The sequence below is a fragment of the Gasterosteus aculeatus genome, chromosome 5 (genome assembly GCF_964276395.1).
Source record: "Gasterosteus aculeatus chromosome 5, fGasAcu3.hap1.1, whole genome shotgun sequence".
In the NCBI taxonomy this organism is placed as follows: domain Eukaryota; kingdom Metazoa; phylum Chordata; class Actinopteri; order Perciformes; family Gasterosteidae; genus Gasterosteus; species Gasterosteus aculeatus.
The window spans coordinates 7399583-7422773 of NC_135692.1; the positions used below are offsets into that span (position 1 = coordinate 7399583).

At 44.6% G+C, this 23191-nt stretch overlaps 2 protein-coding genes across 3 annotated transcripts in view; both read right to left on the bottom strand.

The window, feature by feature from the left end:
• snx29 (sorting nexin 29) overlaps positions 1–10433 on the bottom strand; it is an 83726-nt gene extending 73293 nt beyond the window's left edge. Inside the window, exons 1-11 of one of the 2 annotated variants that reach the window (XM_040176634.2) lie at positions 9988–10433; positions 9339–9403; positions 8790–8842; positions 8127–8251; positions 6268–6448; positions 6034–6104; positions 5060–5329; positions 3742–4165; positions 3128–3243; positions 2663–2759; positions 2474–2556 (exon numbers count right to left, since the gene is read on the bottom strand). In XM_040176634.2, coding sequence (XP_040032568.2) covers positions 2474–2556; positions 2663–2759; positions 3128–3243; positions 3742–4165; positions 5060–5329; positions 6034–6104; positions 6268–6448; positions 8127–8251; positions 8790–8842; positions 9339–9403; positions 9988–9994 — 1492 coding nt within the window. In that variant the 5' untranslated portion in view covers positions 9995–10433. Of the gene's footprint in view, positions 1–2473; positions 2557–2662; positions 2760–3127; positions 3244–3741; positions 4166–5059; positions 5330–6033; positions 6105–6267; positions 7189–8126; positions 8252–8789; positions 8843–9338; positions 9404–9987 lie in introns of both variants that reach the window. The other variant, XM_078102875.1, reaches the window with a different exon arrangement.
• Positions 10434–16198: 5765 nt separating this feature from the next.
• On the bottom strand, positions 16199–22259 carry LOC120818942 (receptor activity-modifying protein 3). The gene is made up of 5 exons (XM_040175858.2): positions 21839–22259; positions 21580–21672; positions 20842–20952; positions 19445–19598; positions 16199–16712 (listed from the first exon to the last, which is right to left on the bottom strand). Exons 1-5 carry the CDS (start codon positions 21879–21881, stop codon positions 16472–16474), a joined length of 642 nt encoding a protein of 213 aa, XP_040031792.2. The 5' UTR covers positions 21882–22259; the 3' UTR covers positions 16199–16471.
• Between the last annotated feature and the right edge of the window lie 932 nt (positions 22260–23191).

Sequence of the window (23191 nt, forward strand, 5' to 3'; positions counted from 1 at the left end):
CAACTTCCGCTCAGCGCGGCTTAAAAGGGGCAGAGTGCAAACATCGATGATTCCGGCATCACTGCGGGAAAACCACATTATATCTGGCAGGTGAACCCAGAATGATTTATTTGAATTAAGTAGCTGCATCGCTACTCGGCATTTTCTTTGCTTTGGAACCGGGTCAAAATAAACAAAACATCAATGAGCGCCAACTCCGGTCTCAAGTCTCCTCTGCCGTTTTCCGCGCGTCGGCCGACATCTGGTGTTAATCTCCGCGCTGATGTAAAGCGCGGATTTGGGGCGGGCTCAGCGGCGGCAACGTAACTCATCTCCATAGTTACGCTTGGCGGTGCACATGAAGGTTTCGAAGCCCCTAAATAGGCTGCTATCAGGACTTCCAAAAATAACAACCACGAGACACCGAGTTAATCTACCCTGCACTTTGTGTTCCACCATTACACACACACACACACACACACACACAAGTAGGTCTCCTCCAGCCCCGAGCTAAGAGCCTGGTTGGGGGAGAAAAAGGGAGTGGGGGGGTGATGAAGAGGAGGGGAGAAAGGAGGAAGTCTCGTATGGTGACAGTCTATTCTCCACACCAGCAGGACCACGGACCACACGTCCACTGCGGGGGGCTACAGGCAAACCATTAGCAACACAGCAAAAGGGCACGTTAGAGTGGGGCCAACTTGTGTGTGTGTGTGTGTGTGTGTGTGTGCGTGTGTGCGTGTGCGCGCTCCCCAACACAATGGTTCCAATAATAGACGCATTAGCAGAGAGCGAGGCCATGTAATCGATGCGTCTTGTGAATTATAGACTGCGTACTCGCCAATCAATGCTCGGCCTCGCACGCTGTCAGGCCGAAAGGAACTCACGGAGGGAGGGCTTTCTCCCAGACACACACACACACACCTCAGAAATCCACCAAGTATAAACCCTATAAGAAACCTTGCCATTAAAAGTCAACGGTTACAGCAGCTTAGAACAGTTATGATGTATTAAAAGTTGAAGTCTTATTACTCTCTGCCAGATGCACAAACTGCTCGTTGTGATTCATGACTTAATCAACATGCTCATCGTGATTTCTAGTCCCCGAAGCTGCCAAAAAAATATTGGATGCTATAATACCCATGATGCATCTCAGAAGTCTTTCAGTTTGACCTCTAGCGACCTCCTGACCACCAACTCCTTTCAAACCTCTCAACCTTCAAACTGAGGGTTTCTAGCACAAGTGGACTTTGAAAATCTTCATCCATAAACCACAGAAAACACTTTTGGTACTACCGATGGTTCACTAAGCTTCATGTGCGAAACTGGTTGAAGGCCCCTTTAACTTGAAAACTGCTTAAAATACATGTTCTTTTGAGTGACTATCCCTCAACCTAAACTCTTCTTTCACATGACACAAAGACTTCAAGCAGAAAGATTCATTTCCCTCAAGGAGTCTTGTTCCTCCAACCGCCAAGTCAATTCCCTTATATGTCTAACATATTATGGCAATAAATGTTTCCTGATTCTTCTTACTGCGCCTCAGGGAAGGCGCTCCTAACGTGTTACTATGACTTACTCGAGTAGGCAGAGAGAGCAAAAGCAACGAAGCCAGAGCAAATTTTTTTTTCCCCCAATCACAGCCATTTTCTCAAATTGCAAAATTAGTTTGGGCCGCGTTGCGTTCTGGTCCATTGAGTTGACCGCAGGCTTTAAAATGTGCATCTCCGCCTCCATCAGAATGGATTTCTGCCCATGAGAGGTTTGGGTGCAAGTCTGGAGAGCCGCAGCAGCAGGAACTGACACCAAAAGCCGACCTTTACAGTATTTCAGCGTGAACCCCCCTTCAAACCCATCTGCAGTTTTAAGTCTTAAAATGGCCTTTGTGGATCTCCAAGACCGGTGTCTCTGCGAGCATAACAGAGATGTTCAGCTGCTTTTTATAGCATCCAGTAGCTCTTTCCACGACCCCGTGACCTCCTCCCAGAGAGGGCTAATCGTTCTCCCGCCCTGCTTTAGGAACATGTGCGTACGCTGGACCAACAGTGGCACCTGGTGGATCATCTTCAGCTCAGAAAATGTGGTGGAAGTGAAAGGCGCCGGGCATCAATTAGATCCCTTTCGCCGCGCAGAAAAACAACCGGGTTCGAAAATAACAATCAGACGGTCTGATTGAATTTGCTACAGATGACAGCTGCTGGTGAAATTTCCAGACGACGACGTGCCAGGACTTCCACGGGATTCATTATGATGACAGACTTCTTGGGAAACACGCTGCAAGATGATATTTCCGTCTGGCGAAAGCTCAGGAGGAACCAAACCCAATAAAGATCATTTGTCCCGTTTGATTTTATTCACGCGGCAGCTCACTTTCGCCATTGAAGCAATGATTCGCTACACAAAACCGGTTTGGGAACAAACACGACAGGAAGAGGCAGAGAGCGCGGGGGGGGTGAAGGTGAGGCGCACGGGTGAGGGCAGAAGGAGAATCACTCACCCACTGTCATGGACTCAGGCAGCCCCGATGTCGGCAGCACCCTGGAGAGCGGAGCAGCCTGCGCCGGTGGACTGGACTCCATGCTGCGACAGAACACTTTCGTGAGGAGAGCAGATCGTCCCGTGTCCCGCGACTAAATCTGATGAACGGTTTGCCTTTAAAACTAAAGATTAAGATTCGACGTCTCACCTGAATGAGAGGAGCGATCGGCCGCCCTCGCCGTTTCCCACCGGTCCCGCCGACTCCCTCGGAGCAGGAAACGCAGCCGCGTCCTCCACGGAGCACACTGGGATCAAATTAAAGTGAAAGTGAAGGTGTGCAGTAACAGAGAAAGTCCCGTCATTTCCATCTCATAGGTATTTGATCCCTGACTGCAGGCCAGAAGAAGCCGCTGCATTACAGAATCATAAAATACGCTGGTGGACCTGCAAAAGTTCAACTTGTAATAAAAAACTCTTGGTTCATACACACAATAAAATAAATAAATGGATGCAATGTAAATCAGGTACTGTGCAAACGGAGTGTGGTTGGAGGCTAAAAGCACTCAGGAGATAGAAGACTGATCTGGGAACAGAGTGCATCAGGAGGTGAAGGTGCGGGATTGTGGGTAAGGCCTGCAGCTCTTGGGCTCGGCGGTTCGGAGGAGCACGGCACCTGGCTGGGAGTCCGCGGGGTTCAGAGGAATGAGGATGTCCGAGCTCCTGCACTGGGTCATGGCCTGCAGGGGGCTCCACGTGGACACACTGGGCAGACTTCCCACCACCGCCGCCCTGGAAACGAGAGACGGACAGCTTGAGGATTCTCCCGTGATGCTTAGGGGGGGGGGGGTCTAATCATCGCCATGGTTTTGGTGAGATGGATAGAGATAGATAGACTTGAGTCTTGTTCTAAATTTGGGTTTGTTTTTATAGCAGCAGTTTCATGGACCGGACTCTGTTTACCTGCATTGTATATTGGAAAATAAAGACACGTTTTTGGTTTATCTCCTCTTTTTATAATGGTGGTTGATTTGTTCACGCTTAATGTGCCCAGAGGAAACTGACTGTTGTGTCCTACTAATCACCTCCAGCAGCCATTTATCAGAGAACCCAGCCCATAAAACTGTGTGAAACAAAAATATGAGCATTTTTTAATTAAGAACGGATTCCTTTATGATCTCACGTGCTTGTAATGAACAAGCGCCAAGGTTATTTGTCCCAATGCTCATTTCTCTGGCAAGTTTTCCCTTTATACTTTTTATAACCATCAACTATAGTCATTAAACTCACTGATCAGAGCTGCTTCTCTCCTCCTCCTCCTCCTCCTCCTGGGTTTGTGCTCTGGGTTTGTACATCATCTCCTCTTCCTCCTCCTCCTCCTCCTCCTCATTGTCTATACTCTTCCTGTCGGGCAGAGGAGAAGGAGGAGTAGTAGGAGGTGGAGTACGAGTAGGGTGGGGTGACCCCACCCAGCTGATGATGCCCGGCTCAGCCAAGCCGTTCTGAGCGGGCGACTCGGAGAAGTCCACCGCTTCCTCCCCGCTGCTCTGAGCGGGGGCCGCGTGGCTCTTCCTCATCGCCGCATTCTTCTGGGCGTCCTCCTCCTCTCCCTCCTCCTCCTCCTCATCCTCAGCGCCTCCGTCCAGGTCGTCGTCAAAGGAGATGATGTTGGTGATTTTCTTTTTCCTCCTGCGCTCCTTCCTCAGCCCGGAGTCTGGGTGGGGAAAGAAATAGAAAATCCTCAATTTCTACCTTGAAATTGAACTGGTTGGACTAGTGGCCTCAACGTGTTACCGCGGCAAGTTTGAGAAATGTCGCCGTCAGCGTCTTCAGTTTACTGCGATTAAGACTTTAAAAAGAGGCGCTTTCCCGTGGCTCTCTCCTTCCTTTTCAGAACAAAAAAGGCCCGGCGGGGAATTAGCGCGTCTCCCACCGGCGAACAATCTGAACGGGTTTCTGAATGCGCATCTCAGAATCTACAATCAGCCCACCGGACAAGCTTTACGGTTCAAAGTGAAAAGCTTGTTCATCCCACTGAGCGGAAACAGAAAGAGAGAAAAGGCTCCGCAGGCTAAACGAGGTCAAACAAGGAAGCCACACAGAAGCGTATTCATCTCATGAGGGACTTCCATCACTGCCGCAGCGCTCTGCTGCAGACGCCTTGCGCTGCATCCACTTTGTTCTGCCAGCGCATTTGTTATCCACGCTCCGAGGGAACCAAGTGTTGTTCCACTGCGGGTTGCTGGTTCCGTGACGCTTTCGGCTACACAAACATTCCTCCAGCGAATATACGGCAAGCCGAAGTGCTGGAACGCAGCACGTGTCCCTCCTTGTGACGGAAATAACTTAAAAAGACAAAGGAGATAGTTCACCCGAAAAGCGTCACGTACGCAAAGTTTGGAGGAAAATGTTTGCAGCTTGTGTATCAATTACAAAAAAAGCTCCCGACTGAAGCGAAAGAAAAAGCGCCCCCCAAAGAAATGCTGCAGCTGAGTATTTCTTGCACCGCTACGGTCTTGTATTATGGATGACTCCCCTCCCCCCCCTCCCCCCCGCGTGTGTTGCAGCAAAACGAACCCAGCCTGCGTCAAACACTGCGGTTTCCTACCAGCGGAGCTGCTGCGAGGAAGCACGGGCAGCGGGTCCGAGGCTCCGCCCCCCCGGGGGGTGAAGCCGGGCACCACGGAGGTGGCGGTGCCGATCTCGCGCAGCAGGCTGCTGACCCCCTGGGTGGACTCCTTCCACAGGCTGCCGATGCCCTGCGTGGACTCCTTGAGGAGGTGGGACACCGATGAGCCGCCGCCGCCGCCCCCCCGCGTCGCCCCGCCGTTCAGGTCCGTGTTGTCGATGTTGATGGCGAACAGGATGGAGTTCAGACCTGCGGGGCCGCACCAGAAAGAGAAAGATGAGCCTTGTTAAAAATCATACGAAGCTTTTCAACTTCTGCAAAGTGCTGTGTAAGCTGTTTCCGGCCCCCCCAGAGGAGATCGCTGCCTATCTGCCCGCGCACCAACAGGGAGGAAGAGCGCTGGCGTGAGATCAGTGGTTTATACTCTCAATATTTCACAGTTTGTGCTCAACAGAGTTTGGCTCATCTATAGTTCAGCAGCGAGAGCCTCGGCCATTAACACCAACAGGGTTCAATCCAGCCGCAGTAAACAAGTGCAACGGCAGTCCGTGTGTTCCCACGGCGCCTCGGACCTCAGCCAGAGCGAGGCCGTGATGCTCATTAGACAGCGGAGGGTGTGGATGATGTGGATGGATGAAACGTATGGACACTGATGACGTGAGGATGGCCCAAGAGGGACGGCTTTCATTCCAAGGGAGTTTCCCCCGGGTCTGTTTCGAGCTTTAAGGTTATCGTTAGCACGCTAACGTGCTAATATTCTCAGCGTACAAACTTCTACGTTCATGCTAATGTCACATTACATGGAACTAATTAGTAAAATACTTACTGTTCACATTTTAAAACCCCTACATTAGAGCACAGGCCTCCCGTGAACACATTAACCTTATAAGTTGGCATAACATGCAACACTGTGTTGTGTGTGTAGTACTTTTAGTCAGAAAACACATCCTCACCTGCAGCCATGGTGGGGAGCATGCTGGCCCTCTCCTCATCCAGAATAAAAGCCCAGTCTTCGTAGTAAGTTCTAGAAAACAAGGGAGGAGGTGAAGCAACTTCATCCGGAACAAGAGAGGAGACACATTTCAATGCAAAGAACTTGTGAAAGGGATTTGATTTTGAAAGTGAAAGAACATGTGAAAATGGACTCAAAAGGAAGTCACACACACACACAGCGTGTGTGTACTAACCCCAGGCGCAGGCGGTCAGCCAGCAGCGTGTGCAGGTACCGCTCCAGCGAGTGCTCGTTGAGGGCGCAGCGCAGCCAGGCGCGGCCGCGGCCCAGCTCGGACGAGATGTGGCGCAGGGAGTAGAAGCGCTGCAGCTCGTGGCGATTCAGATGCTCCTTCACGTGGAACCAGAAAGTCAACTCTGGGCGAGGGGACAGACAGATGGAGGAAGAGGGGAAACAAAGAGAGGGAATTAGTGTTGTCCCGTTTGTGCACGAGGTTTGAAAAAGGTGGACAAAGCGGAGAGAACAGCCATGAGCTCAATCGTCACACGAGCGATCAGCTTTTCCATATTTTGCACTTACAGATCGCACAAATGTGTCATCTTCTATAAAACTAGGGGGAAACAAACAGACTCATGTGGTTCCAAAGGTTCTCTGAGAGGAGTGTTATGCATAGAATTAGCATATTACACCGCGACAATATCACCACCATGCGTTCAAATTACGGCCGCCATTTCTGGCCGGGCTTCATTGCGAAGCTCCAAATCCACAATCCTTTCTTCTAATGACTGTGAAATACAAACGTCAGATATGCTAATGGCTCCAACGCGGTGGTCATTGCATAAGCCGCGCGTTAAGTCCTCCGTCTGAAATAAATAGTCACATGGTTGTTAAATTAGACACAGTGGAAAGCATTTAGTATAATGTAAAACTAATGTCTCCAAGGTCTTTAGGAGCTTTGACGAAGTTAAACTGAATATTTGACTGTTCGTTTCTTCATGGCGATTCTGTAGAGCAGCGGCTGCCAGTTAGTCAGTAAGTGTCAAGTTGGGGAAACTGGAGAAGCGCAACTGATTTGACCAAAATCTAAATAACAACAAATGGGAATAGAAAGTGCACATATTGAGAGACGGTAATAAGAATTTGTGAAAGGTGGTTGCTAATCCCGCAGAGAACCAAAGGACAAGCAGTAAAAGTGAAGTTGGTGCGAGAATGGGGGGAAAAAAAAGTATTGGATAACTGGTTAACAGAAATGTCCTAAAGTAAGAAAAGAAACATTAGTAAGCTGACAGTAAGAACAGTCAACAGCTATAATGAACTGCTAAACAGTAACGTAAGTACATTTAACGAATTAGCTAGTTAGAAAAGGTAAACCTTAATAGATTTAGAGTTAAAATAGCTTCAAGTAATGTCTAAATGGTTAAAACACCGGTGCAATGTAACAAAGCCTCTGACTGGTAAAGCTATGGGGCCAAATCATAAGTGGAATCCGTTGTGTTTGGACAAAGACGTCTGCGTTACGTTAAGTAGTAAAAGTAATGGATGCTAAATGCTTTAACACCTACAGCCTCAGCCATCCCATTGAGTAGTGACGCACGTCCATAGGAATACCATTGTAACATCCACTCTTATGCCAACTTCTACATTAGTAGTAGTTCAATATTATGCAGTTTAAAATCAATTCAAATGCACAGATTTGTAACAGGATGGGGGGCTTTACTTCAACAAAAAGGGGCTGGGAACAAATAGAGACAACATGAGAATTCTGTGAAATAAAGACAGCTGGAAGCTACTTCCTTGCAACAATTAAGTGTCAGCTAGATGGGTGGCTGCAATAAAAGGAAAATACAATTATCTTCCCCGGGATGCACTAAAACGTGAAAGGAGAACCCGGAGAACAAGGCGAGAGTAGCAAAAAGGGTGTTTTCCACACTGCAAGACCGTATCACATACATCTTCTATCCAAGTGTACACTGAATCCAATATTCTAATCGCGCCGATTCTTACGGCTGCGATGTCACAGATGTGGGGAAAGCACGGGTTCGAAGACGTTCTCCACTGTGGGCTAATTATCGTCTCTCGCAGCCGGGGCCGTACCTGCTTCGGCTTTGGTGTTGAAGCCCGCCGCGTGCTTGAGAGCGGCGGCGGTGAGGGCCAGGCCGCGGCTCTTCCTCAGGCCGTGCTGCAGCACCGCCTCGAACTGGGCGCACAGGCAGATCACCCTGCAAGGAGACGGAGGCCAGTCACCGGACATTGGACCGCCGGGTGGTTTTCATGCTTGAATTCACGGCTGCACTTTAAACTCGACGCATGCAACGTGATCTGCGGTTTCCCCGTGGTAAGATGAGTTGTTTATATTTCAAAAAAACGCAGCTACAACCTGGAAATTAGATCTGTGGCGCACAGGATATGAGACTTTGATCAAATATTTCTCTTTGAGAGTATTAAGCTCTGAGGAAGCACGGTCAGTACAGTCCTTTCTCATAAATATTTTCCTTTTTTCCATCGTAGTAGAAACTTATTGCTTAGATGTGGTGGAAACTTTAAAGTATAATAAATCTCTCAAACAATCAAAAATTAGGTTATTTAGTTCATTGCAGTCAATAGAATAGAGCTTCTCCTTTTTTTTTTAATGCCAGGTTCCGGAGACGGACGGGCCACAGCATCAGGCGACCCGGAACACACACACGCACACCTAACAGCACCCTGGGGTGCTGCGTAAAACGCCGATGCAGCAAAAGAAACACCTTCTTCTCCCACCTGCTGTCTGAGTCCGTGGCAATCTCCTTCCTTCCTCCGAAGCGGATTTGACACTGGAAAGACAAGAAGCGAATGAGAACAGCTTCTCTTCAGCGGTGCACTGCCGGGTTTGGTGTTTGGAGCGATCGATGCTTTGACAAATCAGGAAACGTGTGACTGAAACAATATTTCATCTTTCAACATTTAACTCCGATTTGTCTAATGTCCGGTCAGAGCATTAATTACAACATAGTAGTCCATACATTTTATATATATATATATATATATATATATATATATATATATATATATATATATATAGACAACATTCTACTAAGTTGTACACACAGTTTTACTTCCTCCAGCGTGTTTTGGTAGTCGGTAGATAGAAGGCTCTGAAAAGAACGCTGCCACAAACCAAATGGTGAATTACTTCCTCTTGTTCTGGTCCAAGGCATCAATCCAAACACCACCCGACACTATTAGTGTGCAGCAGTGTTTTAAAAATAAAGCTTGGCAACAAAATGTCCACTTCCGCCTGAAGAGAGGGAGAGACGAGGCCGGACTCACCTGTTTGACGGCATCCAGCAGCCTCTCCAGGAGGTGCTGCCTCTTGGTGTCGCTCTGCTGGGTGCCTGCAGACACACAAACAAACCAGGGATTAGAGGACCTATCACCATTGACTATTCACTGCTTGTTCCTGTATAGATCGTGCACGTCCAAGAGGAGGCGAAGGAAACAAAATGATGAAGACAATCATGCACGTGGCAGTCGGTAGAAAACAATGTTTTGTTTGAATTGTTTGATAGTCTAACATTCAAGCGTAAGTTTGCTCTGAGGAGACAATACTTTTTGTAAATGTACGCATGCGGACTAGAATGGAGCCGGAAGGGACAAATCAGACATGGATAAAGACATCTGAAGACACCACTTAACCTGAGGACACAATGGATATTATTTAATTAAATATGTTTTCATTTGGATTACACCGTTTGTTATTTGTATTTCTCAGTTTCACATTTGCATTGTTATATATATATCTTATACATCACGAATATTAACTCCAGATCGACCCCAACTCTGTAGCGCCGTGCTTTGCTAAAGGGCACCTCGGTAGTCGGCGACGGAACCTGGTGCAGTCGCTTTCGGACTCGTGACGGACACACTTGTACAACCCGGGAGGCTACACGCACTGACAACACAACACGACCCGACTCACCGTTCATCCTGACGGGACACACTCCGGCGGCGGGGACAACCGAGCCTAGCAGCTCACCGACCGGCCCGGTGGCATCGACTCACAGCGGAGCTCGGCCCACATGCTTCCCCCGTGGCCGGGCCCCGGGGAACGGAGCGGCCTGGCCGGGGAGCCGCTGGCCCTGTGGCCGTGTGGCTCTACCCCAGGTCCGGCATGGAGGAGTTGAAGGAAGCGGGTGGGAGGGGGAGCAGCGCGTGCCGGCGGGCCGCAGGACGCCACCGGCGTTATTTTAAAAAATGTGTCGGTTTGGCTTAGAAGAGGAAAGAGGGTGTTTATTTCGGTTTGGGGACCTGACCCGCGGCAAAGAAACGGGAAGCGGAGGAGCGACTGAGCGGTGTCGAGGTCACGTGGGCAAACACACGCCTGTCATATGACAGGAAGTGGCTGGTGGGAGTTGTAGTCTTTTTCTTCAAGTTCAACAGAATAAAGTCTGTGAAGCGACACACGTCCTCATCGTATTGTATGTGAATCTGGAGTAGGAACTGGTAGGTGGAGTGATTTAGTTTTTTAGATATCCAGACCGTGAAACATCCAGTCATAGTGTGTGGGTTTAATCCTGTGAGAACATCTATTGACAACTACGGAAAGACTGTCTATGAATATTTCACTGATTTCATACATGGAATTGCTGATTGAAAAAAATCTATATGTCGTAAAAAAAAGTTCTTAAGAAAATGCGGTTGAATGCAAATCCGATAATGAAACTCCCAAAACTCTTGATGGTTTAGCCCTTTGATTAGTCAAATACTTGGATCGCCATAGACAAATGAATACCTGCATTCGTAAATTGCCTAATTGATAATGACATGAAGAAATGATTGATTCTAATAATTCTTCAAATATATAAATATCAAGATAAAACATGAAATGCCACCACTGTATATAAAATAGATCTACTGAATCTACTGAAATAAAAACCAATGTTCATAATTACATGTATTACTATTTGATTGTTTTATTTCATGTAAGCAGCCCAATACTTTATAAAATATACATCCATAATTCAGTTTCATAATATCACATGACTCAATGACCTGAGAATCATCCCGGTCTGCTTCAATCTGTACTTTGATTATTTTGGTAAGACTTTAGTGTGAGTAGAGAGCAAATACTTTTATTAGAGCTCTATTACTTTTTTTTTTTTTACATAAAAAGATTATACTCCAGTAAAGTGAGTAGATATAAAAGGGGGTAAAAATTAAATAATCAGAACATTTAGACATTTTTATGGTGGGAGGTCATACTTCTGAGGAACACTTATCAATGATAAATGCATTCTATGAGCATATCCAATATTCAACTGCATTGAAAATAAGCAATCAGCTTGTTAGACTGAAAACCCTCCAGACAGATGGCATTGAAACATGTTACACAAGTTAGATTATAGCTTCAATTATAAAAGGTATTAAAATGAATAAGTAAGAAATGCGTGACTTCTCTTGGCTGCAAAAAAGCAGCTATGAATATCCCAGTCACACAATCAGCCTCACCATAAAAGTCCCTTATTACAGCCTTTATTTTTCTATTAACACTCGTATCCCTACTGTGCAATATCTGTGAATCAACACAACATGACTGATGTGGCCATGTGGTTTCTAAATAAAACAATTTGCTGCACTTGTAATAGTGTGCAAGGTTTACTTCTTATCGGCTGGATAAGAACATGTGGACGTTATCTAGACAACACTCCACGCTGTCAAATCAACTACAGACTGATGGCATGAATAAAGAACACATCTGGATTTTGCTTTCTATGTGCAGAATGTAGGCAACATCAGTTTGAGGTCATACTTTTGTCATAATTCTGTAAACATACAGGGATCCAAACATGGTGTTTATTTACACACATCAAAACAAACAAGTTTTTTTCCAAGTAAAAACACAAAATGGTAATTTCACTGAAGAAAAATAAAAAAAATCAGTCTTCATTGTGTCATCTCTCTGGGTCCGGCCACAAAAGTTTGTCTACATCTATATCACATGCAATGTGGCACCGGTTCAAGGCACCGTATCCAGCCCGGACATGATGCCTGGTCCATTTCCTCGCATGCCTCCTCCATTGCCTGTAAAAGGACAATGGACGGTCGTAGACCTTCCAGCGCCAGGCAGAGAAGAACTCTTCAATTGGATTACAGAATGGAGAGTCTGCAGGGAGGTTGAGTACAATGAAGAGCGGGTGATCTGTAAACCAGTTGCGGACCAAAGTCGCCCTACGGAAACTAACATTGTCCCATATGACGAAGTATCTGCTCTGGTCTCTGAACATTAGAGAGAATGTCATGGAAGGTCTCCAGGAACGTGATGATTTGTGCCGTGTTGTATGGGCCCAGGGTTGCATGATGGTGAACAAAACTATTTTTACTATGTTACCACCACGTTGTACTGCAAAATTATTGCACGGTGTCCGATGATGTTCCTGCCACGTCTCCTTGTTTTAGTGAGGTTAAAACCTGCCAGATCCACAAAAAGCAGCTCATGATCCGTGACATCTGCCTCCAGCTCCATCACTTCCAATGCAGCACGGCCGGCCCAGTCACAGCACTACAGGACACACTTCCTGTTTCAGGACCAAGGATACTATAGATTACCTGCACATAGTCATATCGCAGTTGTTTCACACGTTCACCGTTTCTTTCCAAAGGAACTTTGTTTCATTCGGATTCTGTTCTGTTGACCCTTTACCGGGCAGTTGTACGCGTAATGTCCCGCTGCTCCGCAGAACAAGCAAAGGCCTTGGGACCGCCGCCTCTCCTTCTCCTCCTGGGAAAGCCGGACTCTCCCGACCTGCATAGGCTCGTGATCGTAGCCGGAACTGACCGTGTCCCCGCCGTGGAACCGCCGATACTCTCCACCAGGAATCCGGCTGGGCCTAGAACGCTGCACGACTCTGGATAGCCGTGCATCCACCCGAAGTGCCAGTCGAATTAGGTCGTTCAGGGTTGTGGGAAGGTCCAGGGCGTAGATCTCCTTCTGGACCCGGTCAGCCAGCCCATGCAGGAACATGTCCCACTGCACCTCCTCGTTCCACCGACACTCGGCCGCCAATGTCCTGAACTCAATAGTAGAGTAATCAGATACCGATCTCTCACCTTGTCTTAGGTCCGCGAGCATCCTGGCCGCCTCCCTTCCTGTGACCGCACGGTCAAATACTCTCCTCATCTCCTCGCAAAGTGTCTGGAAAGAGGCACAGCATGGGTCTTGGTTCCCCATAGCGCTGCTTTCCCGGTCAGTAAGGTCAGCACAAAGGCGACCTTGGCTCGCGCAGTGAAAAATGTTCTGGGCTGGAGGGAAAAATGCATTGAACATCGTGTCAGAAATGCTCTGCAAAAGGATGGCTCACCGGCATAAGACTCAGGAACTGATAAGCGGGGTTCGGACTGGGAGAGGCAGTCTGGTGGTGTGGGGGGAGCGGCTGGCGCGGGGGGCGAAGAGGGTCCTTGCAAAAGTTGGACTTGCTGGGTGAGTTCAGACACCTGCACCACCAACGCCTGTACAGCTCGCCCTGTGTCGTTCAGGTGTCTCTCTTTAGCCTCCATGCGGTTGAGGCTGCTATTCAGGAATGCCTCCATAGAGAACGAGGGCTCACTCGCTGCTTCTCTTGCTTGGAGTGAAAACCAAGTTTATTAGGTCAGAGTCAATGATTGCAGTCCCCAAGCTACCGAGGTCCTCCTGGTGGTGGATGGCGCATGGGCGGGGAGGTCAGCCCGTAGCCCGGGGAGAGGGATGATGATGAGCCCAGGATTAGAGGGATCCAGCGACGACAAACTCAGGAACACGGGAACACCATACAAAGCACGAGACTGGACCGCCAACAGGAACACGACACACACGGGAGACATCAAACAACGATCTGACAATGAGAGGAGGGACACTGAGAGTCTTATTGGGTGGCGAAACGAGCTACAGCTGGCACGCAAAGTGTGATCAGCTGTTCTGTTGATTACGCTGCTGACTCCGCCCACTTCACACAGCCCCACATAACACACATACCAGGAGAGGGCGCTGGATTCATGAACCGTGACACCAAATCAACAAACAAAACAATCTGTGCAGGTCAGTGTTGTGTTCAAAAATGAAGAAGCGCCGGACGGACAAGGAGGTCATCGCAGATCACAAGGTTAAAATCAAATGTATTTAATAAAAGAGATGGTGTGACTTTGCGTTCCATTTATGTTCACAACACTCTACCTTGCATGATCAAGCACCCACACTGACATGACTGGAACCACTGACGTACACACCTCATGGTTGCTTTACTTTTGTTTTTGCTACTTTACTTAAATAAAAATCCTTTTATGTCAGCTTTGCACTGTGTCTCTCCCGTTTTTGTCATCTCCGTTGAGCCGGGTCATGACATGGTGTTGTGGTAAAAACATCTCGGCAGAGGAGCCGCTGGTCTCAGCAGCCAACAGGCCCCAGGTCAGTTCTTACCATCCCTAGTGCCCGTCTGTCGCCTCCACCAGCGAACTCCAGAACAATGGTTCCTACAGGTATTTATAACAATGCTTAAAGGTGTGAAAGTTGTCTTACATCAAATACAATCATAACTGTACATTGGTATTATTCTATTACAGTCGCAGAATTACAGTGGTTTTACAATATTGTCATTACTTTATTGATTACACAGTTTCAGAATCATGGCTGGTGTACATTATATGTAGTTTATTAATTTTATGAACCGGCTCGTCAGTTTATTTCTAATATCCTACATCACCGAACTTCCCTAGACCACACAAAGGAACAAACAAAAGTACAGGTATCTCCCTACCCAAAAACAGGTGAAAACATAGTCCAACAAAAGGGCTTCTCGCCGCTACCACTGCCGACCCCCTTGCTAAACCCCCGACCCACAGATCTGTGAGGCGCAGCATGAGCCGGTTGGAAGCTGGAGAGAGAGGCAAAAAAGGGGCCGGCTGGCTCCCACAGGATCCTGCAGGGAGGTGAACCGCAACTTTAACATGACCGCTCTGAGTCATAACACTACGGTAGCTCCGATGTCGTCTGATTTCTTATTCTTCTCACCCTTCCTCTTCCCCCTCCTCGTCCTCCTCTTGCTCCTCCTTGTCCTCTTCCTCTGTCCCTGTCGTCCTCTACCTCTCGTTTCTTCACTTTCCGCGTCTTCTCCCTCCTGCTCTTCCTCCTACTTCGTCACCTCCACGTCCTCTTCTTTTAATTCTCACTCTTCCTGCTCCCTCCATTGTACTCCTCACAGAGAGCTCATCTGTGGCTTATTCATAGTGCTTAGGCCGATTAAACCCTTAATAGTTATTTGTCCTTAAAAGGTCATACAACAACATTAACAATTTTGCATATCATGCTATCGTCTCAACAGGTAAAATAGTTTTTGTCCTTGTGCGGGTGAGTGTGTGTGAAGGAAATGACGACTACTTGATATAAAGAGAGCTTCCATTGATAATTTGCTGATTTAGCACCACTGGCCAAATTGTTTCGTGCACAAGTAATGTGCATGGGTCATACAGATTAGGTGACACCATAGACTGTACTGTAGAGTCTGTGTTTCAGTGTCCATGTGTGTGGCATGAATCATTGTCTCGTTCAGTACATCTTACTTTCCCAGGGAGTGAACCTTCACACCACCTTCATGGATCGTCCCTCGCAAGCGCCGCAGGGGCTGAGCGTCTTTCTATTATTTTTTTCCCCACTTTTTAATCCTTTGTTATATGGACAAGCAATGTCAAGCAAGTGGTTGATTTTTAATTATTAATTTGGTTTTGCTATCTTAACAAAAAAAAAAACTTTCTTTTTTTTTGCACAGCCGTCTTGCAATGTTTGCTTTGTCCTTACTCTCTCCTTAATGACTGTATGAAGTACTGTAAGTACGGTTGGGCATCCCAACATGCAGATCTCCATCAGATTTGCTCACAAGACAAAAAGGTTAAAGGTCAAGATCAGCAGTTTAGTTTATAATAAATGCAGCGGTAGAGTCAATATGAAAAGATGATACCAGGTGAGAACAAATAGAAACGGTCTGTTCTGGAAAAGAATAACAGAAAACCCTTAAAAAATATATAGAGTTGCTTCCCTAAATGAAAAGTGTGAAATTTTCAGAAATATACTAATTGGTTTTCAGTGGCGGCCGGTGGAAAATATTCTAGGCAGGACTATCCAATCAAATTCAACGAACATCCTAGAATGATTGAAACTGTGATGGTATTGTTGTTCAATAACATTTATTGCAATATACGGAATAGTTGTCCATACAAGTTTAACAATCGCATTGGTGTCACTCTCACAAGGAATTCAGTATAGTCTATTTAACTATCCATCTATCTAGAAAGAGCCAATGGCATCCCCTCGTGGCTGAAAACGATACTACATCTGATCGATGTTGAACGTGCGTGCTTAATTACTGTTCAACTTTTAAATCCCTCACCAGACTGGATTGTTAAACAAATGGAGCATGAGACTCCAACACAGCTCGCTCTCAGACACCACTTTTCCAAACCACCAGATAAACCAGTACGGGGATGAGGCTCACGGGGACGAGGGTCAGGGCGACCACCAGTCCGTGAGGGGCGTCCACGAACTGAGGATCCTCCTCAGAGCAGTTGTGGAAGTAGAGAGAGTGAATGGAGAGGAAGAAGGCCTGGGTGATGGGGTTAGGGCTGTAACAGCCAACGTGATGTGACAGTGCCTCCAAGCAGAGCGACATATCGTTGTATGGCCTGGAAAAGATTGAGAAAACCAGGGAATTAACCAGGCGGCAACCTCCAGTTCTGTAGAGTGAAGTGCTGAAGATGCATTTGGTCCTTTGTTTCCCTCAGTGTGAATTGTAAACATGAGTTTATGGTCTCAATCTCTAGTTTCAAGTATTTTTCAATACAGCATTATGTTCATTTAGCAAATTCTGGTGCATTTTGAGTCATACAGACCATGAAGCAGGGGATGCTTCTTGGTCGGATTGACAGGTCTCTACAAGATACAGCGTTTCTGCGTGCTCCTCTTTCCAAATATGCTCACTTTCTGTTCAGTTGTTGCAAAATTCTTTTAACAGTTAAGAAAGTTTACAGAAGGCTCTGATTCCGGATGGCATTTGTCACTTTTTCTTCAGTTGGACCGAGAAGCACTTGAAAAGCGTGGCACGTCTATCTGTGACTCAAAGCGAAACTCTTGTGGTACAAAATACTTCCGGTTTGAACGTAAACAGAGCATGAGGCAGTGGAAGGGTGGGTTGGAGAAAGATACCATCAGCATAATTTATTACGTCAAACCAGCACTTAATCGTGATTGTGATGATGGATATATTCCCCAATGCCACATAACTATTTGCTGTGTAGTGTTGATTAAAAGATACAGTTGGTATTGTTCAATGTTTCTCCCGATCTCATGAAAGTGCTAAAAGGTTTTTTTCATATCTCAAAACTTCTGTGTTTTTTCTTTGGCTCTCAGTCTGTAGCCCATTGCTTCTTACTAAGGTAATCCTTAAAAAAACATCACACATATATATTTTTATTCCATTACTTTCAGTAATATCCTTAATTATGTGGCACCAGCAAACATCAGTCAACAGGAATAAAAAGGTAATTTGTTTGAGGCTGTTCATTCATCATTCATGTTGTATGCATTGTAATGTCCTCATTTAACATATGCACCTGTTAAACAAATAAAGGTCTTATTAAACATTTCAGTTCGAACATATTTTGAGACATTTTTGGGTTTTTTTGGATCATATGCAGCGGCCACCAAGGTCGTGTGATCCAAACGCACGTCAGTCTGGTCACAGCAGGTGAAGTTAATTAATAATTAAAGTCCATAATCAGTCAGATTCTACCACAATGAAACCCGAAGCGGGGAAATCTCTGGAAGAAGAAACCAGGAACCAGACGTAATTCCGTGGCACAGTGGGAGAAGAAAGTAAACCTTCGATGAAACAATCGCAGTTAACTGTAGCGAAGCTAGCCATCTTTAGCTAACTTAGCTAAACGCTAGCAAAGCTAGCCATCTTTAGCTAACTTAGCTAAACAGTAGCTAAGCTTGCCATCTTTAGCTAACTTAGCTAAACGCTAGCAAAGCTAGCCATCTTTAGCTAACTTAGCTAAACATTAGCTAAGCTTGCCATCTTTAGCTAGCGGGATTTTATGCAATATGGAAAACGACTACTTCATCTTTATTGGAGAAAATGGGATTCGGCGTCAAGTAACGTGAGTAAATAACTTAAAAAGTAAGTTTATGTGGTTTCTGTCTTGCTACTGATTGTTGGTTATGCTCACGGTGTTCTTTGTGAATTGCATGTTGTTTACTTGAAGTTGTTGTTTGAGCTGCTGTTTTTATTAGTAAATCAGGAGTAGGACAGGTGTGTAGACCTTTTCAAAGACGCATTCCAATTTGGATAATATTTGATAAGCATTATTCGTAATTTCACTTTTAGTATTAAAAGGGAGTTATTTGTGATTAAGTTGACAAATGTGTGAGTGAGTTGTGAAATGTATCAAGTACATTTACAAAAGTACTGTGCTACGGTACAATTTTTACGTACTTCATTTTAAAGAATTATTTCAATTTTATTATACTTGTACTACATTTGAGGGAAATACAATGTATTTAGCTTCACCACATTTATTTTAGTTAACAGTACAGATTAAGTTAATGCAAAATAAAAACATTCAAAAGTCCGCTATATATGTATAGATATATCTATAAGGATTATACCTGACATTAACCGAATGCAATATTCAAATTGACTCATCAATAATAGTATACATTATTCTGCAAAATCTGCAATAAAAAGTTAATTAGTAGTCAATACCTATTTGTACCGTATTAGATACAATTTATTGTACTGTGTGTATTCTTGTATAATAACATGACTTACACTCTTCTAAGCTCATCTATCGATGGTGTGTGCACCAGTTTTTTAGGATGTGAACATAAAAGGCCTGCGGCTAAGAATTATTTACATTATTGATTTATAATTTGATTGTTTTTTTGATTTATTGACTAATCAACCATCCATGAAATTTCAGAAAATTGTAAACTTTGTTGTAATTTGATTGTCTTTTATTTTTTTATATAATAAAATATTTATTAGATATATTTAAAAATAAAGTCCTTGAACTTGAAAAGCTGCTACTAATATTGTTTAATAACAAAATAATGAACGGATTGTTAAAATAGTAAACGCATGTTTAAAATGTGTCGAGTGCTTTCTAGTTTACTTACGAGTGTTGTGTGGTTTGTTGAACTCCACCACAGCAGTGAAATGACCCACCAATCTACTCTACTACTGTTCCAGGAAAACCAACGCATACACAGATTATGTTCTACCTCGCCCTGCATAAAACTTTGCACTTCAAAACTACCAAGATAGATTTTTGTTTCAGGGCCATCTGTGGAGAAGTAGTTTCCAGACACACGCAAAAACACTTTTAGTGTTTTTAGAAACAACCTGATATCTTACCTGATGATATTTTCCATCTCACACCATTTTCTCGGGCCGACTATCGCCATTTCTTTGTGAAAATCTGCGCCACATATGCTGGGACTAAACTCCTCCAGATCTTTCTCTTGGCAATCTCTGCCGGTAATTGCATTTTCCTGCTCCTGAAAACTCTCTGCGGGTAACAGAAAAGAAACGGGATATTAACGACGCCCACCACTAATAAAGTACTTAATTTAGATTTTGTATTTCGTAGTTTTTGTATTTCAAAGAATTTGTATTTCATGTTTCTTTATTCAATGTGCAGCTACATTTTACTCAGCAGTGCATGTTTCTGTATCTTTGCTTTTGCTGAAAAATGAAACCAGGGGTCCGTTTCAAGAAGCGGGTTTAGTGAAAACTAGTTAACCCTGAAATGAGGGAAACTCTGGCTTGTCTGTTTCACAAAGGGAGGTAACTAAAGCTCAGGGTCAGTCAACATGGTAACGGAGCCTGTGAACATAACCTGGTCGGGGGAGAAGGTTTTCTTCAATACACCTTGAGTTTCTTTCACAGTCTCCTCCCTCTGACAGCAGCCCAGCCAATCACACAGCGCGCTTTCAGACATGCTCTCACATATGAGCACATTCTTTGTGTAGTATTACTTCTCTTTGCAAACAGCATTTTTCTTTACAACATTAGAATATTAGTAAAGCTGCTGTATGCAGAGCCGTGAGAGAGGAGTTCCACAGAAGCCCTGAATAAAATGCATTATAGGTTCAACACCATTGTACCAGTTTTTACCAGCGATATTGTTCTTGTGATTGAGTATGAGCGTCGGTGTGTATTTCAAGCCTGTGTGTATTCCAACAGAGTGTAACATTTTTTATTTTCCCACTGGAAGTTAATAAAACGTATGGATTGTCTGCATATTGAATATTAACTGACAACACTATATTGGAGCTTACAGCAATGTTCTCCCACGCAGTTTCTCTGTCTTTTGCTGCTGTACCGGTGTTACTTTTTCTTTTTTTCTAATTACGGGTTCATACTCGCTGTGCGCTTACATTAATATTTCCAGCTCAATAGGGGTAAATATATTGTTTGTGGTGGTTGCCATGGTAAATCTTAGTATAATGGCTCCATTCATGCTGCCTTCATACTGTGATGGTGCACACGCTCGACTCTGAGTCAACCTACTCCGAGTTGATTTAAACCAAGTCTAAACAACTGTTCTGAAACCCAAAACTCAGAGTTTCCCATCTCAGGGTGAATCAACTCAGAGTTTAGGGTTTGACTCAGAGTTTGTTAAACCTCTTACTTGAAACGGACCCCAGATGCTTGAAATCTTATTAAGTAAGCGGCTCTATAAGTACATGAGATTGAAGGCCGCTGATAAAGGAGGCTTGGTTTCCTGCTGAATAAGTGGAATCACTCACCGTCCTCCTCCGTAACAAGGGCGGATGTTTGGTTGCCGTGCAGTTCGCCCTCGATCACACTAGTCTTGTTTTCGTACCAACTCAATGTCATGTTGCCTGTTGTCATCGTACCTGCGGGCCAGAAGATGATTAATCTGAGCAATTATCTGCATTTGGTGAATGATTTGTGAAATCCACACAACGACTTCATGATTGTGGGGAATTTCCATCATCGTGAATATCGTCAGGAGTGATTGGAAGAAAAAAAAAAGTGAACAATAGACATTTTAAAATGAATACAGCAATTGTAAATAGAACAGACTCCCATGTTATTTTGTGCTCCTTTTTTGATGCAGAAAGATTTCACAATTTATCCTTAACTTATTTAGTTAATTGTTTGTCCAAGATAATCCAGACCTGAGTAATTCACATGTGTGAAGATAAAACTACAGCCTCCTAATTATCAGGATTCAGTGCTTTCCCTCTTTCATATTTGATAAAGTAAACGAATGGTCTGACAAACAACTAGTTGATTTGATTGACTGAATATTATAACTACCGGCAAGTCTATTAAATTACAAATCACTGGTTGCGGCTAATATTGTGATTTTAAACATTGTTTGATGTTTTGATGGGGGGGGGGGTTTGAGTTCTTCAATGATTATTCAATGATAACTGATGACAAATTTGGACTATGAAAATGTGACAATCAGGGGAACCAATGATCAATCCAAATGAAATATTGGATAAAATACTTACTGTTTTGGGGGGCAGACTGCGAGGACGTTTGGTTCCTCTTAACTTGGCTGCACTCTTCCTCGGTCATGTTGGCTGTCTGTGATTCCACGCCAGCTGTCAACATCACAATTGCATTTAAAAGACTACCGCGTCGGTCTTTTCTTAACTGCTACTAAAACACGCCCCATAAAATCAATCCCACACATGAGGAAAATAACAGAGCAACAAAGCAGTAAATGCTACGAAGCTATAAACAAATGAAGCTAAAACCCAGACGTACCGAGGAGGACCAGGAGGACGGGTACAAGCAGGTTCAGGATCATGGTGGGGAGCGTCGCCGTTAGCTGGTGAGCCGAGGGGCCGTTAGTGGTGCCGGAGGTCTGAGAACCCAGCGGTCTTGGAGGAAGAAGTCCCGCCCTCTCTGCTGCCTAATGTTTATTGTGTTTGAGCCAGTATTCTCTGACTGATAAACAGGGAAGTGGAAGAAGCCCCCCGTGGAGAGAAAAGACGATTATTAAATTAAATGCAAACACTGTCAGAAATAATTACACCTATTATTATCCAACTCTACTTTTATGCTTCTTTAAATCAGGACTCATTTGTCTGTGTTGCTGTACCGCAGAAACGACTGTTCATTTTGAAATGTTATCACAAATTTACTACAGTTTAATGGATACTAATTATCGTCATGGTGCTTTCTCAATTGGCCAATGGAGTCAGACCTTCATGTGTTGAGCTGCATTCTCTCTAGTGACCCCCAGGGGGGCAACTCTTCTGGTCCGATAGAAGTCTCTTGATTGACTTCTCTTCATGACTTCAATACAGCATGATGTTCATTTGGTAGATGATGGTCCATTTAGAGTGGAAATTAAACTTTGATATTTGTGATCAAATTGTTTGTGGGCTCTCGTTAGCATAACGCTTAATATACTAGTTAAATAACAATAACAACCTACGTTTGTCAGTTACAGATTCCGCTGTCATAAAATGAATGCGTTAGTCCACGCGATTAATGTGCCTGATATTAACGTTTGACAGCGTTAAAGCAATTTAGCTAAATTAAGCTAAGCTAGCGACTACGCTACTTCGAATAGGACCACTACTGTGTCCCTGAAAGACAGTGGTTTAAAAGTGTTTTGTCTAAATGTGGGGAGATTGTTGGCTCTTCAAACACAGCTGGTCAATTATGGAGAGTTGAGCGCAAAGTGCACGAGGACAACAGCAAGAGTCGCTAGTTCAACTTGTTCCACCTGGTGGAATTCTGCCTCTAAGGTGATCAAATGTGTGTAGTTTGGTTTTAAAATAACAATTAAACGGTGTCTAAAATACCCGCTTTCTGAAGTGATTACTCAATTAGCTGTAACATTTAGTGATGAAAACCCCCCCCCAAATCATGAATTTTAAAATGTGGATTAGTTATTTTTTTTAAATTGGTTGACAGCCCTAGTTAGTAGTTTACATTACATTACATGTCATTTAGCTGACGCTTTTATCCAAAGCGACGTACAATAAGTGCATTCAACCATAGGGTACAAACTCAGGAGAACAAGAAACAAGTAGTAGTAGTAGTAGTAGTTACTGCCATAAACTTATAATAGTTTGTCGTTTCTATTTCTTAAAGAAATTATCTTTA